The sequence below is a fragment of the Phalaenopsis equestris genome, unplaced genomic scaffold (assembly GCF_001263595.1).
Source record: "Phalaenopsis equestris unplaced genomic scaffold, ASM126359v1 Scaffold001196, whole genome shotgun sequence".
In the NCBI taxonomy this organism is placed as follows: Eukaryota; Viridiplantae; Streptophyta; class Magnoliopsida; order Asparagales; family Orchidaceae; genus Phalaenopsis; species Phalaenopsis equestris.
Window position 1 is genome coordinate 46,242 of NW_018165635.1, and position 17,354 is coordinate 63,595.

At 32.7% G+C, this 17,354-nt stretch overlaps 1 protein-coding gene across 2 annotated transcripts in view; it reads left to right on the top strand.

The window, feature by feature from the left end:
• The window catches only part of LOC110033487 (Fanconi anemia group I protein), a 23,751-nt gene extending 6,842 nt beyond the window's left edge, over positions 1 to 16,909 (top strand). The window contains exons 2-14 of one of the 2 annotated variants that reach the window (XM_020737483.1): positions 1,488 to 1,569; positions 1,664 to 1,855; positions 12,523 to 12,587; positions 12,675 to 12,834; positions 12,936 to 13,181; positions 13,257 to 13,373; positions 13,496 to 13,687; positions 13,775 to 13,856; positions 13,951 to 14,903; positions 15,076 to 15,586; positions 15,719 to 15,909; positions 15,992 to 16,486; positions 16,580 to 16,909. In XM_020737483.1, coding sequence (XP_020593142.1) covers positions 1,488 to 1,569; positions 1,664 to 1,855; positions 12,523 to 12,587; positions 12,675 to 12,834; positions 12,936 to 13,181; positions 13,257 to 13,373; positions 13,496 to 13,687; positions 13,775 to 13,856; positions 13,951 to 14,903; positions 15,076 to 15,586; positions 15,719 to 15,909; positions 15,992 to 16,438 — 3,238 coding nt within the window. In that variant the 3' untranslated portion in view covers positions 16,439 to 16,486; positions 16,580 to 16,909. Of the gene's footprint in view, positions 1 to 1,487; positions 1,570 to 1,663; positions 1,856 to 12,522; positions 12,588 to 12,674; positions 12,835 to 12,935; positions 13,182 to 13,256; positions 13,374 to 13,495; positions 13,688 to 13,774; positions 13,857 to 13,950; positions 14,904 to 15,075; positions 15,587 to 15,718; positions 15,910 to 15,991 lie in introns of both variants that reach the window. The other variant, XM_020737481.1, reaches the window with a different exon arrangement.
• The last annotated feature ends 445 nt before the right edge of the window (positions 16,910 to 17,354 follow it).

Consider the following 17,354-nt stretch of genomic DNA (forward strand, 5'->3'; position numbering starts at 1 on the left):
TCAGCAGCAGCATATATATATATATATATATATATATAATATGTTAAACAAGCATAGGAAAATAAGTACTATTTGATTTCATCAAAGGGTTTTTAACTATAGTTCAACAAAACAACAACAACTCGCAAAAAGGAAAGAAGAACAACTATATAAATAACCACCACAAAAAACCCAATAGAAGTCTAAGAAAATTATAATATAAACTGAAGTATCGAGTATGATACTACTAATGAAATGTCTGTACTTCCAATGACAAAGAACGAAACGATCTTGTAACATTTGTTAAAAATAAAAGTTTATCACGAATGCGTATGATATTCAAACCCTACTAGTAATTCTTATTTATTGAAGCATGAAGGGTAAAAGGCACAATTTACAATATAGTAGCAGCATAATGATTGTCATCAAATCATTAGGCTAGCAAAACATTATGTGGCATAAAAAACAAGGGCCACATATCCTGAGTTGATTTACAATATGGTGATGGTTATGATCATCAATACAAAAATATTTATGAATGCATTTTCATGCTAATATATTCAAGTGCAATCACGTTGGGTATAACCATATATATTTAAAGATTACTCTTCAATTTTATATCATTATTTTTTATATCTATATCTATCTATCTAACTCTATATATATATATATATATATATATATATCTGTATGTGTGTATATATATATATCTGTATGTGTGTGTGTGTGTGTTACATAAAGGTTGTATGAGAAGAGCCCAAAGAGGAACCCTACTCATACGATACAATTACAGTAATACCCCAACAAAAAGATACAGTAGACTCAATAAAATGTAAAACAAATTTAAAACATGCAGAAAACAGGAAAGTTTTACTAAAATATCCTAAAATCAGGAAAGTATATGTTGAACCACCCATATAAATAGTGCAGCGACTCTCAAAAGAGTTTGTGTGTGTGTGTCAACCAGCTAGAACTATTGATCGGCTAGTTGAGAACAACAGTTAGCTGTTGGAACATAATTCATTAGCATAAAAGCTTTGGTAGACCAGGGGCAAGATTGGTCAGTTCTTTCTGTCAAGAAAGGATAGTCCACTAGCAGGAACCTTCCCTATTCACTTTGGTTGTTTTTTACATGGTTAGATAATGTGACTATGGGTTAAAGAGTTCGGAGTACTTGACTGCAAATTTAAGCAATTTATGCCTTTATTACAAAAAGAAGAAATCACATATAGGTTTATACAAAATTCTCATTATTTTATTTTTGTTTTGAGCATTGAAGGAAAAATTAGTTAATTACATTTGGAGTCAAATTAAAACGAGGAAATGCTTATGCTATCCACGAACACACGTCCTCATACACACATTCTTACATGATTTTTTTTCGCTTGTTATTTGGGCGGTTAGAAGAGGACGTGTAGCTAGCAATATATATCTTCTCTTTCTAATTTGAATGGAGATGTATTTTGAGTCAATATTTTTCCAGAAATTTGAAACCTTTTAACGTGCAGGGATTGCAAGTGGTTACCAGATTGTACGAAGGAGGAATTACTGCAATATGCTAAGTGCGTTGAAAAGGCTTTAGTTAGAACTGTAAGCTTCCTTTGCATATTATGGTTTTTTCCTTTCGTGTTCAGGCATTGGAGCCTGTTGAGTTTGATTCTGATGTGTTTGGCTAGTGGTGCAGGTTAATGAGAGCAGCTCCGGACGAGAGCATGTGGTTCCTAGTATTTTGCAGTTTGGGTTTACTTTGTTGGAGTCAGTGGATGTGAAGAAATGTGAAGGAAGTGACACTCCTGATGGACTGATGAGCTGTGAAGAACTTGGAATTCATATGCTTAAAACACTGTTTGAGGCTCATGAAATGGCACGAAATCAGGTTTGCTTCATTTTTATTTGCTTAATTGTTCTGGATACTTGTTAGGCCCTTTGTGTCGGCCCTCATGTTTTTCCATGGGGTGGGGTGCTGCTGGGAAATTTGGTCATACGTCTTCATCTAATAAAAAAAATTGCTCTCTCACTTACATTTTAGAACATTACAGATCAACTCAAAATGAGATTCACATAATATTAAATGCGTGAAGAACACCATGATATGAGTGAGATTATGAAAGTCTAGAGCAGCAAGGTCATGTGCATTATCAACAAGAAAGTCATTTATAGCGGTTGAGCTTCTCAATTGAGTATGTGTACACTTTTTATGTTGTCCATTGAGAATTCTATTAAACTATATTCACTTGCCAATGACGACAAAATCGATGCACCTCTTTTTTCACAAGTAGTGTAAATCTAGGGGTGCAAATGAGCCTAACATGAGTCAGCTCATAGCTTGTTCGTGTACGGTTTGTTCAAAATGACTCATGAATAGCACGTTTGTATTTGACTTCATTCAAAATCATTTGTCGAATTAGCTCGCGTTCTTCAACTCGAATTTGTGCTTGAGCTTTTTATCAAACCTAGCCATGCCTCGAGCTCTCGTTCAATTTATATTTAAGATTATTAAAAATGTAAAGAGAGTTTTGATATATGCTAGAAAATTCCCGGCGGTAGAGTAATGAATTATTTTCTTTGTGTTGTATGAGAATTCAACACACAGTGAAATAAAAAAAGACAACAAGTAGTGACACCAGAAGTTTTTACGTGTAAAACCTATAATGGAAGAAACCACGGGATCTGACCCATTTGTAAAAATTTACTATAAGTTAATGATTACAGAGACCCTTTGTCCCATTGTTATAAAGTTTTTTGAATTACAACTTCGACGTGCAAATAAATTTATTGTAAGAAGCGGGCGACGATCGATGACGATCGGTGGAGGCTGACCGGTGGTGGTTGACGACAATCAGCTGCAGTCGGCGGTGGTCAACGACGATCGACGTTGATAGGAGTGGTGTTGGACTTTAACTCATTCTCAAAACATCGAGTTCTTTCTCAAGCCTCAAGCTTTCCTCCCCCTCATGAGAGGTGTTATTGGTGCAATTAATGCAGAAATATGAACCACTTTGATCGGATGATCCAAAGAGCTACCTTCGAACGGGAGTACCACCCAATTCTTATGTATTTATATATTTAACATTTAAACGTAGAAAAAAAGTCTTGTGGTATTTATAGACATGCCATCCAATTTTTATGTATATATATTTAATACTTCAGATTTTTTTTTTACATTTATACGAACCAAATCTTTGATATATCATCAAAGATACCACTAATTTTATTTTTACATATTATTTATTTATTTTTTAATTAATTTGAAGCAAAACAAGCCATACATGATTGAACAAAAGTTTGTTCATGTTTGACTCGTTAATAAATCGTGCTAAAAATTATTCATATTCATAAAATTGTCAAAAAAATTTGTTGTTCGCGAACAAGTTGTTCTTGTTCGGCTTATTATGTAGTTCCCGTTCGAATTGTTCGTTAAGAGAGCTAAACACAAATAAATTTTTTAAGCTTGAATTATAAATGAGCTGAACATGAACTATTTTTTTTTTCTATCATTTTTTTAGTTCATTTAGCTCGAATAAGGAAACTAAATAATTTTATTTATATAATCACAACTCTTGTGGTTATGTGGTTATGTGGTTCCGCGCCTTTTATTGCATAGGAATGGTGCATGTTTTGACATTTCACATCTATTTTTTTAATTAATTTAAACGAGCCAATCCGAGCTGAGCACAAGTTAAAAATGAAAACAAGTAATTTTCGAGTTGAACACGAATAGATTGTTCACGAGCAATTTCATAAATCAGTCAATTTAAAAAAAAAAATAATAATAAAATAAACGAGCTGAACACATGCACATATCTAACTCGCTCAAGCTCGACTTGTTTACACTTTTATATGTCCGGCTCGTTTGTTTAACAAACCAATCGAACATGAGCTATATAGCGAGTCGAACGCGAGTTGTTCATGACGACAACCTTTTTTGATAGCCTGTGTAAACCATGACCTTTTTTTTCAGCCTCAATATCCAAACGGTTGGGTATACTAGCATAAGTACAGGGAAAAAACAAACTCAATTGAAGCTTTTATATATTATAAAACTTGCGAGTCAAAAAGCTTAGATTAATATGAAAATTTTTAGTATGAAAATAATTATAAGGAATGTAGTATCAAATAGTTTCCTGGTAGAGCTTAGATTAATTTGAAAATTTTTAGTATGAAAATGACAACAAGGAATGTGATATCAAATAGATTCCTAGGAGTAGCCAAGGGTATCGATAGATAAATTCAGAAGGTGTTCCAAGTTGAAGCTTGGATAAATACACTAGAGAAGGAAACAAAAGAGCAATTTTGAGCTTAGAGATTATTTATGTATGCAGAGATAAAAACGACCTTAATGATAGGGCCTATTTATAAGCAAAGAAGAGCATAGGATGGTAGCCAATATCTAATGATATTGTTAGTTATAAATAAGATAAATAGAAATTAACAAATATGAGAAAGTAAATACAAGATAAGTAAATTTAGATGATTGTGAATAATTTATAATTTTTACTTAAGCTTAATTAGAATAATAAATAAGATTATATGACTAACAATTATATGAGCATAGGTTAAATTTAATTAATCCTCTTAAATTTTTTTATGAAATTCTTAAAAACAAGCTCTTTGCAGTGATTCTTAAATTAGAAGGATTATATATTCTTAGTAATATAAGTCATTATTTTGGTAATTGTATTAGCCATAAAAATTAGGTGCAAATGAATATGATTTAAAGTTGAAGATAAGTTTTCTCTTTGATATAATTCTACTTTCATTAATCATGATAGAGGATAATTATAAATAAATTGGAATCAAAATATTTATTAACTTAATTAGTAAAGAGAGCAATGAATACAAATACATATTAGTAAAATAATAATAATAATATGAGTAATAATTGAAAAATAATTTGATTAATTAAAACATGCTTGAATTTTAAAAGTTTGATATTATGTTTAATAGGCTGTTAGTATCAACATAAATATTATTGTGACACCAAGCTAGTTACCCGAGTATTGAGAATTTAATGTGTAACTGATGTGGGTAATTATATTTTTAAATTATAGGAATATTTTTTTAAGAAGAACTCCAAAATAATCTCTCGATTATTATTAGGTGTCCAATTTTGTTCTCGAGTTTTAAAATGTCCAACTTTGTCCCCAACTATTAAAAATTATTTTTGAATTGGTCATAAATAAAAATTTTCGATTTATTTAACAGTTTCTTTCATATTTTGAAGGGTACTTCCATCTATTTTCAAAATTCATGAATTAAACACACGAAGGGCTCATTTATATGCAGAACAAACTCACCATAAATTTAAATCTTTGCTGCTCCTCCATTCGTGCGACTTCTCCCCTTTAATTTCATCATCTACAGAGTAAGCAACTCAAGGGGTGTACTCATTCGCTGCTTCTCCACTTGACAGAGTAGTCCCTGTCTCCGTCTCCATCTGCGGTGCTTGCGTTGATGACAAGGCTTCGTCTCCATTTGAGCTCTTCCGCATCCCCCTCGACCATTGTTCATTGCAAAGAGAGGCGGCTTTGACCTACGTCAGTTCAACCTGAGGAAGCTACGACTCCTTTCAGGTAAATACGACACCATAAGTTTGTAGAGGAGTAATTCATTAAAAAAGAAAAAAATGTAATATACGTGGCAAAAAAATTATTTAATCGGATTTAAAAGCAGAAAACGGTGGAGAAATTAGATTTTAGATTTTGTGATGTTACTTTTAATCGTAGTTGAGTAGTATTTAATTAAATTTTAAGCAAGTTTTTTTCGAAATCTAACAAAACAACATATACAATAATTTTTATGTCGAATATATTTATAAATAATTACATAAAAGGAAATACCATTCAATTCATGTAGATCAACGTTAAATTTACCTAAAAATATGATTTATGAACAATTTAGAGCAAGTTTTAATAGTCTGAGATTAAATTGGAGTATCCTATAACTCTGAAACTAAACTTGACACTTGTTAATAGTTTGGGGATTATTTGGACTTTTACTCTTTTTATTTCTAAGTGTATTTTTTATGTTAATTATGCTTCATACTAGTGAGATTTAAATTCAATCGACTCTTCTTCTTGCTAGACATAATATGCATATGTTAACATTTTTATGTAAACAATTGCACAAAGATTTTTTCTTAAAAATACATTTGATTATTACATGACTTTTAGATTATATTAGAAGTGCATTTATTCATTGGTTGATAAATAAAAAGTGTCTCCTAGGAAAATAATGCATTCTATGAAGAATGAAATACAAATGTTGTATATATGAACTACTTGTATACGTGTGATGACATAATGAGTGCACACCTTTATGATACTGGTTGGGGGCGCCAATGCACTCACATGCTTAGATTTTTTTTTAACACCTCAGACAATTATGAAATTTAGATCACAAATCACTTTGCCGATGGGAGACCATCGATCAGGGTGAGTATGCACTTTTTCACCTATGATAATAATCGACTTGGTCTATACGCCACTGTGTCGGTGATGTATGTATTGTATTGCCCAGGAAGTATGCTAGGTTTTGTTTAGAAAATACTCTTGAGATGAATGTACAAGTTACGATTAAGAAGTGCATTAAAATTTTAAAAATTAAACCATGAAAAAATAAAGTGAATGCCAATGCATATGAAAATTTTAGATTTTAACTGAGTATATTTTTAATTTTTTTATATGATTTTCTATATCATAATAAAAAATATTGGCATACATATTGTCCTTTTTTATCGAGTTATTATACTTTATAAGTCTAATTACTTCACTGTTTATTTTAGATATTTCATTTTTTTTTTCTATATTTCTAATAAAAATGTTTAATAGAGGAGAAAATTTTTATAGAAGACAAGACAACATGAAATATGATAAATTTAAATGTTTTTTATTATTTTTTTCGGTAGTGGCTTTTTCATTTATTTTTAGGATGATTAATTGGAGTGATAGAAGATGGAAGTTGGAAAATTATAATTTCACATTCAACTGTCAATTCCCGCCTTCAAAAATGTGAACTCTCAAGTAGGTTCATGGCACACTCATAGTATATGAGTTCATCCTCTTTCTCGTAGGTGGCCTCCTTTTCTTAAAGCTTTTTTTTGAGGGGCATTTGGACAAGCTTCCCTTCTCCTTCATGGGTTTGTCCAATCACCACAACACCATGGAAAATTCTTATTGAACTTCGTTGTCGTTATCATTTGCAGAAGCATCATCAACATATAATGGATGTCTGGTTTCTTAGGTTGTCTTCTTCTTTCTTGAACTGCCTTCTCCATTCTTCCTAATACTTATTTCCATTTTTTAGATTGCAAGGATATCTACCAAGTCATCCAAGTCAGAAGGGTAAAGATCAACAGCCTTCATAGTGATGGTGGACTTGAAATCACTTTCTTTTGATAATCAACTAAATACATGCCTCAAAAGTTGTTCTTTACTAAATATTTATCAAGAGAGATTGCATTGCAAGTATTCTTTTTGTTCCTATCAATTCATTTGCTAAATTGGACCATGTAAACATCTCTTTCATGGATACATATGGTTGTATCTCGAATGGCTGTCATCATGGATAGCCATGTTTATTGTAGACTCTTTAACTATATTAGTACCTTTGTGCTTTAATCTGAGCCCAAGCCTTATGCAAACATACATGAACTTACAAGGAGTAAATCCATACTCATTGTTGCTAAAGGCCTGACATTAGGTTTTGCTTCCCTTTTCTCATCGAGCATTAGTTATTTGGAAGACTTTGGAACAAACTTCCCCTCAACCTAATATCACAAATATATAATGACATGTAGTTATTTTGTAGCTGTTTTGTAAACTTTTGTAGCTATGGGTTGTTTGTGAGGAGAGTTACCTTGTGCATCTTCAATGTGAGTGAGGTATTCCATTGATTTTATCTAAACTAATATTCTGCACTAACTTGTTTGTTCATGGAGGGTTGAATTGACGGAGAATATTTTTCAAATAAAAAAATAAAAGAGCAATTAAGAAGGTGATTAGACGCAAGATCAAATGTTTCATAAAAACATTACGAGAAATGCATGCATGTGAGATTTAAGTGTTGCAAGATCAAATGTTTCATAAAACAAGAGTGTTCTTTATAGTTGTCCAGCTTCTCAACTCTAAGGCAATTTTAGCTTTTCCGCTTTAGCTTTTAAAATCTCATTTTCCAATCACAATTTTAATTATGCTTTCGTCAAAAACAATTTTTTAAAGATAATTAAAAAAATAAAACTTTGAGAAAGCTATCTTTTTATTTTTTGTTAATTATTTTTCTTAACATGAAAGCATCCTAAATGAAGCCTGGATTTACATCCACTTATTTCTTATTGGGATTCACTAAATCATTATCACGAACTACTAAGAAATCCATTATACACCCTTTTGACTTGGAGAGTAAATCACTATATTTTTCTTGGTTTCATGGTCAAATCTTAACATGAGAAATGAAAGAAAAGAAAGAAGTGCTAGATACAGTGAATTAGATAAAACAACAACAAAGCCTTAATCCCACTACGTGGGGTCGGCTACATGAATCCTTTTTCTCCATTGTCTCCTATTTAGTGTCATATTTTCATTTAGTTCTAATAAATTAAGATCATTTTTTATAGAATAAGCCCAAGTCTTCCTAGGTCTACCTTTGTCTTTCTTAATTTAAGTCGAATCTAAAACATCTACTCTCCTAATCGGATCATTAGATGGTCGACGCTTAATGTGACCAGACCATCTAAGACGGCTTTTTCTAATTTTGTCCGTCACAGGAGCTACACAAACCCTATCACAAATATATTCATTTCGCATTGTCTCTAAGTGTAAAGCCACTTATCTACCTAATCATTCTCATCTCAGCAACACTTATTATGCTTCTCTTTTAAAGGCCAACATTCAACTCCATAGAACATTGCAGGTCTCACCATTGTCTTATAAAATTTTTCTTTAAGTCTAAGCGGTACTTTTTTGTCACACAAAAGGCCAGAAGCATTCCTTCACTTCAACCAACCAACTTGAATTCTAATATTAACATCCCCTTCTATATCACCATCGCTTTGAACAACAGACCCGAGATATCTAAATCGTTCACATCTTTTAATAATTTGATCACCTAAAGTTATACTTTTGTCACTAGAGCTACTACTACTAAAATTACATTCCATGTATTCAGTTTTTGTTCCACTCAAATGAAGACCTTTAGACGCCAATGTAGACCTCCATAATTCAAGTTTTTTCTAGGCCTTTTCTTTGGTTTTATCCACGAGAAGGATATCGTCAGCAAAAAACATACACAAAGGTACACCTCCTGTAAATGTCCAGTAAGACCATCCATAATTAAAGCAAAAAGATATGGGCTTAAAGTCGATGCATGATGTAATCCAACAGAAATAGGAAAATTTGGTCAATCCTCCACTTCAAACACAAGTAACAACTATAGTATACATATCTTTAACGACTTGAATATGTCATATCAACGCCTTTCTTCTCAAGAACTCTCCAAATGATTTCTCTTGGAACCTTATCGTAAGCTTTTTCTAAATCAATAAAAATCAAATGTAGATTCCCCTTATTATCTCTGAACTTCTCCATCAAACTTCTCAATAAATGTATAGCTTCCATAGTAGACCTGCCCGACATAAATCCAAATTGATTATGAGAAATCTTTGTAATACGTCTTAATCCATGTTCATTTACCCTCTCCCATTATTTTAAAGTATTACACATCAACTTAATTCCTCTATACTTTGCACACTCTTGTGCATCCCTTTTATTCTTAAAAATGGGGACCAAAATACTCTTCCTCCACTCCTCAGGCATCTTTTTAGTTTTTAAAATAATATTAAAGAGTTTAGCAAGACAAGAAACTCCCAAATCTCCTAAGCATTTCCATACTTCAATTGGGATATCACCAGGTCCTACAGACTTTCCACCCTTGGTTTTCTTTAAAGCCTCCTCAACCTTTTTTTAGTAATGCGACAGTAAAAATGAAACGTTTATTATTATTAACCATATTAAGATCACTAAAGTCGAACATATTTTCAACAACTTCATTAAAAAATTTATCAAAATTACTCACCCACCTATGTTGAATATCTTTTTCTAAGACAAACACTTTTTGATTTTCATGTTTAATACACTTAGTTAAATCTTTACTTTTCTTTTCTCTTTGTTCGACTAGTTTATACATATATTTTTCACCATCCTTAGTATCTAATCTATTATAAAGATCATTAAAAGCAAAATTTTTAGTGTCACATATTGTTCTTTTAGACTCTCTGCGGACCATTTGATATTTTTTCTAGTTCTATAAGCTTTTACATTTAAACCAGTTTTTATAACATAACTTTTTATATTTTATCTTTTCTTGCACATTATTATTCCACCACAAACTATTTTTATTTAAAGAAACTTTTTCTTTAGAAACTTCAAGTACATCTTTTGTCACTTGTTTAATAGTGCTTATTACTTTATCGCACATAAAATTAGCTTCTTGTTACTTTAATAGTATTTGTTACTTTATTCCACATATCATTTGCTTCATCATGAACATCCCAAATTTTGAAATCTTGAATTTTAGTCATAAAAAATTTTTATTTATGTTTTTTAAGTTTTTCTATCTAATTCTATTATGATGAGTCATAATATTCTTTATTTTACAATTCTTCATTTTTCAAATCTAAAACTAATAAACGATTTTGGGTACTTAAATTTTCACTTGGAATTACCTTACAATCTTTACAATCTCAGCGATCTCTTTTTCTCATAAGAAAATAATTAATTTGTGTTTTATTAGATCCATTCTTATAAGTAATAAGATGTTCATCTCTTTTTATGAACAAAATATTAGTAATAACAAAATCATATGCTAAAATAAAATTTAAAATAACTCTATCTTCTTCATTAGTCACTCCAAAACCGTAGCCGCCATGAATATTTTTAAAATCTTCAATCACTCTACCGACATGTCCATTTAAATCTCTTCCAATAAAAATTCTTTCTTCAAGATGTATCAATTGTACTAAGTCTTCTAAGTCATTCCAGAATTTATCTTTAGACCTTATATCTAAACCTACTTGAGGAGCATAAACACTTATAATATTAAAAATCTTACTATCGATGATAATCTTAAGGGCTATAATTCTATCTCCAACTCTATTAATTTTTACAACATTATCTTTCAAACTTTTATCTATAATTACATCTACATCATTTCTAGTGCGACGCTTACCAGAATACCAATGTTTAAGACCTAATTTATCAATCTCCTTAGTCTTTTCTCCAACCCTTTTAGTTTCTTGAATACATATGATATTAATCTTTCTATGAATCATAATTTCAACTAATCTATGAATCATATTCTATGAATCATAATTTCAACTAATTCCATTAATTTACCATTGAGAGTACCTATATTCTAATATCTTATCCTAATATTAATTTCATTAGTATTATGAACTAATTTCTTTACTTGCATTTGTCCGAAATGCTGGAACTCTTGCTTATTTGATACTACACCCAAGCGCCGGTGTAGCGGCCCTTGCACACTTGTCACTGTATTCAAGCTATACAACTTGTCGCTTCCAGAGGGCCTTAGCACTTACACAAAGATAAAAAAGATTCAAATCATGTTTTTTTTTCTACAAGTTTTACGCTCGCTGTCGACTATCTAACACAACCCTTCACTTTTCATATTCGAGCTTGGGACCGACAATAGTAGTGAGATAAAACGAAGTGAAAAAAAAAGTTATAAAAAGGTTCTTCTATATATAATAAAAAATTATAAGTTAGCTTTGAAATTTTATTTTGTATTAAAATTTTGTCCAAGAATATGTGGAAGTTACCCATGATCATCTCTAAGGTTTTGCGACCTAAAGCTTAGATGGATATGCTGGAATTTAGAGAAGGAAATTGGAGAACAAGTAGGAGTTTGGTGATTTTTTTTCAGTTTGTAAAGGCACAGAAGGTCTTCAACATAGAGCCTATTAAGCGAGCAAGGGCATAAGATGTTAGTCAAAATGGAAGGAGAGTGGTTGGGATTATTTCAAAGTAAGTGTTTAGAAATTTAAGCATGTCATTAAAATGCACCGATTACATGTCTAATTAAGCTCTGGAAGTTTTCTAAGATGACAGATGTATATTGTGATAAAAAAGATGAGATAATGAGTACAGAGGATATGAACTTTGGATGATCAACCATCCTAAAATAAGGAGGATTCCTTCTTCGTTTTAGAACCTGAACTTGGCTAGGCTTAAACTCAATCAGATCGGCTGTGTTTAATTGAACTTGGCCAACGACAGGCTTGGTTGGATGCCCTTTTTTTAGCGTGAACTTTGCTAAACAGCCAATTTGTCTCTATGACCTAAATCAATTTGGTCAGCCAAATTCACTGAACTGGAGGGGGACTATAATGCAATTGAGTGCAGCCTAGAATATTCTTAATTCTTCTAACCTGTTGCTACCTGATTGTTTTACATGTTTAAAGTGAAAAAAGCATCAAACTTAATACTTGAATGCAATTTTTTTTATCTTGGTAAATCTGAGCTACAGGTGATGGAGCAGTGTAAATTCAGGATTCTTTCTTTGAAGCATCCGAAAAGCTCTCCAATTATCAAGTATTTAAACTCATGCTAAGTTTATTTTCCTGTTTATTTTCTCAAAAATGCTTTATCATATCTGATGATATGTTTCCTTTTGTTGAGTTTACTCGGTCATCTGGTAAAAGGCTATCCTTACCCGATGCTGGAATATGTTGCACGCCTGAAGGAGTTACTGGATTATTTCACATTCATGCATGAAAAGACTGCCATTTTGGTAATCGATGCCATCATACCACTAATTAAGTTCAGTAAAGATCTCCGGGTAAGCACAACTTTTTTTTTTTCTGGGTTGTATTAAATTGAGCTTAATGTAACTTGAAAAAACCAGCACTATATCTATCTTTTTTTTATGTTACCATGCAGGATTATATAATTTTGGTTGTGAGGAAGGCCATGTTCAGGCGAGAAGATGATGTCCGTACTGCTGCTGCTAGTACAATCATTGGTTTGATTATAGCGGAAAACATATCAAAGAAAAATGGATTAAACTCTTTGCAAGAATCATCTAGCCAAGCTAGTTGTAGCCAGCAAGCTGGGTTGATTTGCGGGATGGAAGGAAGCCTCTTTCAGGAGTTGAATGGACTGTTAAGGAGGTGTCTCACGCAGCAGGTGCAGTTCTATGATGTTTTATTTTTTTGCTTATGTATCCTCATCAGTTTTTCTGGTATGAATTCCTTGAGTCAGGTTTCAGTGAAGGAGATTGTATACAAGGGCCTTACAAAGCTTGTCATGTTGGACCCATCATTTTTTTGGCATGTATTTGATTTTCTATGGCCTCACTTCCTTCAGTTTTACAACCAGGTGTTCAATCCTTTTTTGATTCGACACATTAACTTTGAAGTCTTTTGATTTAATCTTATTGATTCTTGCCATGCATGATTTTCTTTCTTTTTTAACATGAATTTGACCTCTGTTTTTGTAAGGATGCTGAATATCCCCTCAGGTTAGATGCTTGTTATTTGATAGTGAAAGGAAAATCTTCTCAAATTGAACCTTTGGATCATCTTCTATCATGCGTGTCTTGGGTTGTTCTCCTTCAGCAACATGGAAAATCAGATCATCAGACGGAGTTTTCATTACCATGCTTCGGTTTCACTCTTTCACAAGATAACGAGGTTTTGCTTTATTTTGGCTTTTATGCATGGATTCCTGATTGTTTTAATCTCTATAGTTTTTTCTTTCTCTTATATAAACAAGAGTAGGCTAGCATAATATCATCTGGTGAGCTGTTTCGAAATGCTATTTCCAAAATTCGTAAAACTTTTAGCAAATGGATATTCGAAGGTCAGTTATCTCTCTATACCGCATCCCTATAGTTTCAGTATCCTTCCAAACTCACTTTCTATGGCTTGCTACCTATTCATTGCTTTGAATGAAGGTTCAGGTTCTCATGTTTTTCTAGGAGAGAAGTCTGGCATCTATGGCTGGCTTCTGCTTGGAATCTTGGAGGTCCTTATTAATATATCCGCTATAGAGTTGGAAAAAGCAGCAAATCAAGATGCTGCGAGTCTTGAAAAAGAAATTATGTGGCTGGTTGATTCATATTACTATGTTGAGAAGGAAACAGGCTTGAATAAGCAGGGATCTGGCATTAGAAAAGGAACATCAAGAACCTATGTTCAATCTAAAGCTGATTGTGAGTTGAAAGACTCACCTCAGACTTCTCAGTTGAAGATATTTCCAGTTAGAGGGTCATTTTTGGCTACATCAAGCATCCATGAGATCTTAATTCTTGCTGTAAACTCATATAATTCCTCCAGCTTCACTAAGCAAACTACTTCCCTGAATCACAGTCAGCCATCTTTGTGCAAGACATTGGATCAATGCTTGAAGCTGATATCCTTTGCCTTGAAGATTTGCTTTCATCATTTAAAGTCCTTCATCTCTATTGACTGGGGATCAAACGGCGATCCTTACAAAGCAATAGTCTATGGAGATTTGAAACAGCTTGCACTTCCTATTATGCAGTTGATATGGCTGCTTAAATCTGGAGCCAAAAAAGAGAATAACACAAACAAGAAAGAATCGAAAGGGAAAATTAATCTTGAAAATAAGGGGAATGAGCTTCATCAAGCTTTGTTATGCTTGAATGAATTGTTTAGAATAAGCTCCTTGAAAGCTAACTTAACTGAACTCATTGAGGTTTTAGACAGTCTGGATGCATCTGAACTGAATTTAGAAAATACAGTTGAAGCTCATGACGATATGGAACATAAGCAAGCTGTGATGATTGATGATCCTTATGTTATGAGGCTTCATTTATTCCTAGATAAAAGAGTAAAGCCACTTTTTTCGGGGCTTATCGCTCTCTCTCTTTTCCAGGAAGCAGTGGTAATACATTTATTAATGCTATTTTTCTAGTAGCGGTAAATATTAGAAACTGCTTGAGAGTCTAGAACCATGCAAGTATTTGGTCATATTTGGATGATTCAATTTTAGTTATTCCATTAATTTTTAATCATCCCATTAAAGTTGATCTGTTAAATCGATTTTTTATTTTCAGGTTGTATCTGAGTTATTTTTGATCATTTGGAGGGCCTTGCCATTCGAACAGAGGAAACTACATGGAACTTGGATGATGAATATCTGCAAAAACACGAAGATAATGAATCCAAAATCTGCACAAAATTTGTTAACACTGGCCCTTCATCTCATGCCATCTACAAGTGATCTCATATCTGCACAAGAAATAACTTCAGAACTTCTTCGAGTTATGGGATCTGAGGAAAAGGATCCAATTGACCTTTCCAGATCATATCCATTTGTGAACAATTCAACAAAGGACGCCATTTCTGCTACATTGATTCAATTAATAGAATCTAGTCTAGTTGATCTGGATTGGTCTGTGTCAAAACTGAAGGCAGCCTCAAACTTCAAGCATGACTTCGATCTTTCTACGAGGGATCATCAATTTTCTGGAAGGTTGCCAGGTGTTATTCTTGAAGATGCGGTTCACTCCAGATCCGAAGCACTGGTGTATGTGCTGTCTTTCTTTGCTGAGATGAATCTCAAAGGTCTGCTTTCGTTTAGTATTTACAAATGAACCTATCCAAACTTAGTAAATTTGAAAGTTTAGGTGTTAGGTATGTAAATGCATTAGAATTCTGTGCTACGAATGTAAATTTCCCTTTATTTTATTATTGCAGACTCGCAAGCTGAGCAGTTTCTAAGGCTGACTGCAAAGTTTTACAAGCTTTTGGCTCGAATGACTAAGCTTAGAATTGCTCCTAAGGGATGCAAACAACTGTTACCTGGGCAGAAGTTTCAGAAGCTTGCTGAAGCTGTATGCAGAAAGCTCACAAGTAAATTATACAACTTTGTGGCTCTGGTACAAAAGGTAATGAGTTTAACGGCTAGTCCTTATCTCTGTTGTCATTTTTTTTTTTTCGCATTTACCTTTTGGTAATGTTTAAATGCAGAACCAGCAAGAGAATGTTCGTAGCAGGGGTATTCTCAATAAGATTAAAAAGGAAAATAAATGCATTCCTGACCTCATATTCCAGATTGAAGATTATGAAAGATATCTGATCCAACTCAGCAAGTTGACCAAGGTAAATTTGCTAAGGAACGCCAAACGCAGCACAGTTAGAGATTTTAAGATCTTGGAAGTGAAGAAAACCTCTGCGGAAGAGGAAATTGAGCATGAGCTGGGTTCGATCAGTTCTGATTCTTCTGTGGATGACTCTGGCAATGAATCTGAAGGGTCTGATGAGGACAATGATGCTGAAAAAGCAGCATCTCCAGACCCCATGGGTGAAGATGGTGCTGTAGAGGATTCTGAATCTGATAAAGATGTGGATGTGCCAATAAGAAATAAGAGGACTAAAATGAGCAGGGTGGTGCATGATTCTGAAGATGACACGTAGTAATGTGGTTTTTTCCATCTCTAATAAGATCCTTCAGGCTTTGTTAAGGTAAGCTAGCTTTACCATCAATACTGAAACTCTGCGAATCCAAACTCAGTAAAGCTAGGAATTCTTCGAGACTTAACGCAGGAATATGATCAGGTTGAAGGAATGCTATTTTGATCAGAGAAATTTAAGATATATATCAATATCAATTTATAAGTCCCAGAAAATTGGATTCTCAGACTCAACTGGCCTTTAGTCTTTAAGAACCAGAGTTTAGTCTAACATCTGCATCAAATTGTTATCTAAACAGTTGAAAAAGCTGCTTGCTTGATACTATTTGGTCTCAGTACAACCTTCTCGGACAATCTGCTCAAGTTTTTGTTCATATTATGTTAGTTCGAAATTGTAGGGTTTTTATTTCTCTTATTTTTTAGTTTTTGTTTGTGCAGACAGTAAAATTACTGAAGTTATATCTTTTTGATCTTACATACATGATTATTGTATCAATCATCAGCGGTTATATTACACGATAATGGCTACACTTCTACTTATTATCTGTTTTCTTACGTTAGTTTAATTAAAAACATTCATTAGGTATCACAATATATTATCGTGCATGTATATATATATATAATATTTCTCATACTTGCTAGTTAATGGCTTTTATCTTTTTTCTTCTTTTAATTCATATCTTGTCTTTTTATGATACTGACTTGAATGCTGTCGGCCAAGTATGAGCAATAAATTTTTAAACATTTTTCAAACGACAAATTGTGAAAATTTTTATTGCAGGTGGATGAAGAATAAGACTATCTAGATTAGTATAATTTCAAGCAATATCATCAACCTTATCAGACCTAATTGATGACATTCTTATTTGCTCCAAAGCTGATTCCATGCAGAGTCACAATTTTTCATATTTTGTATGGTA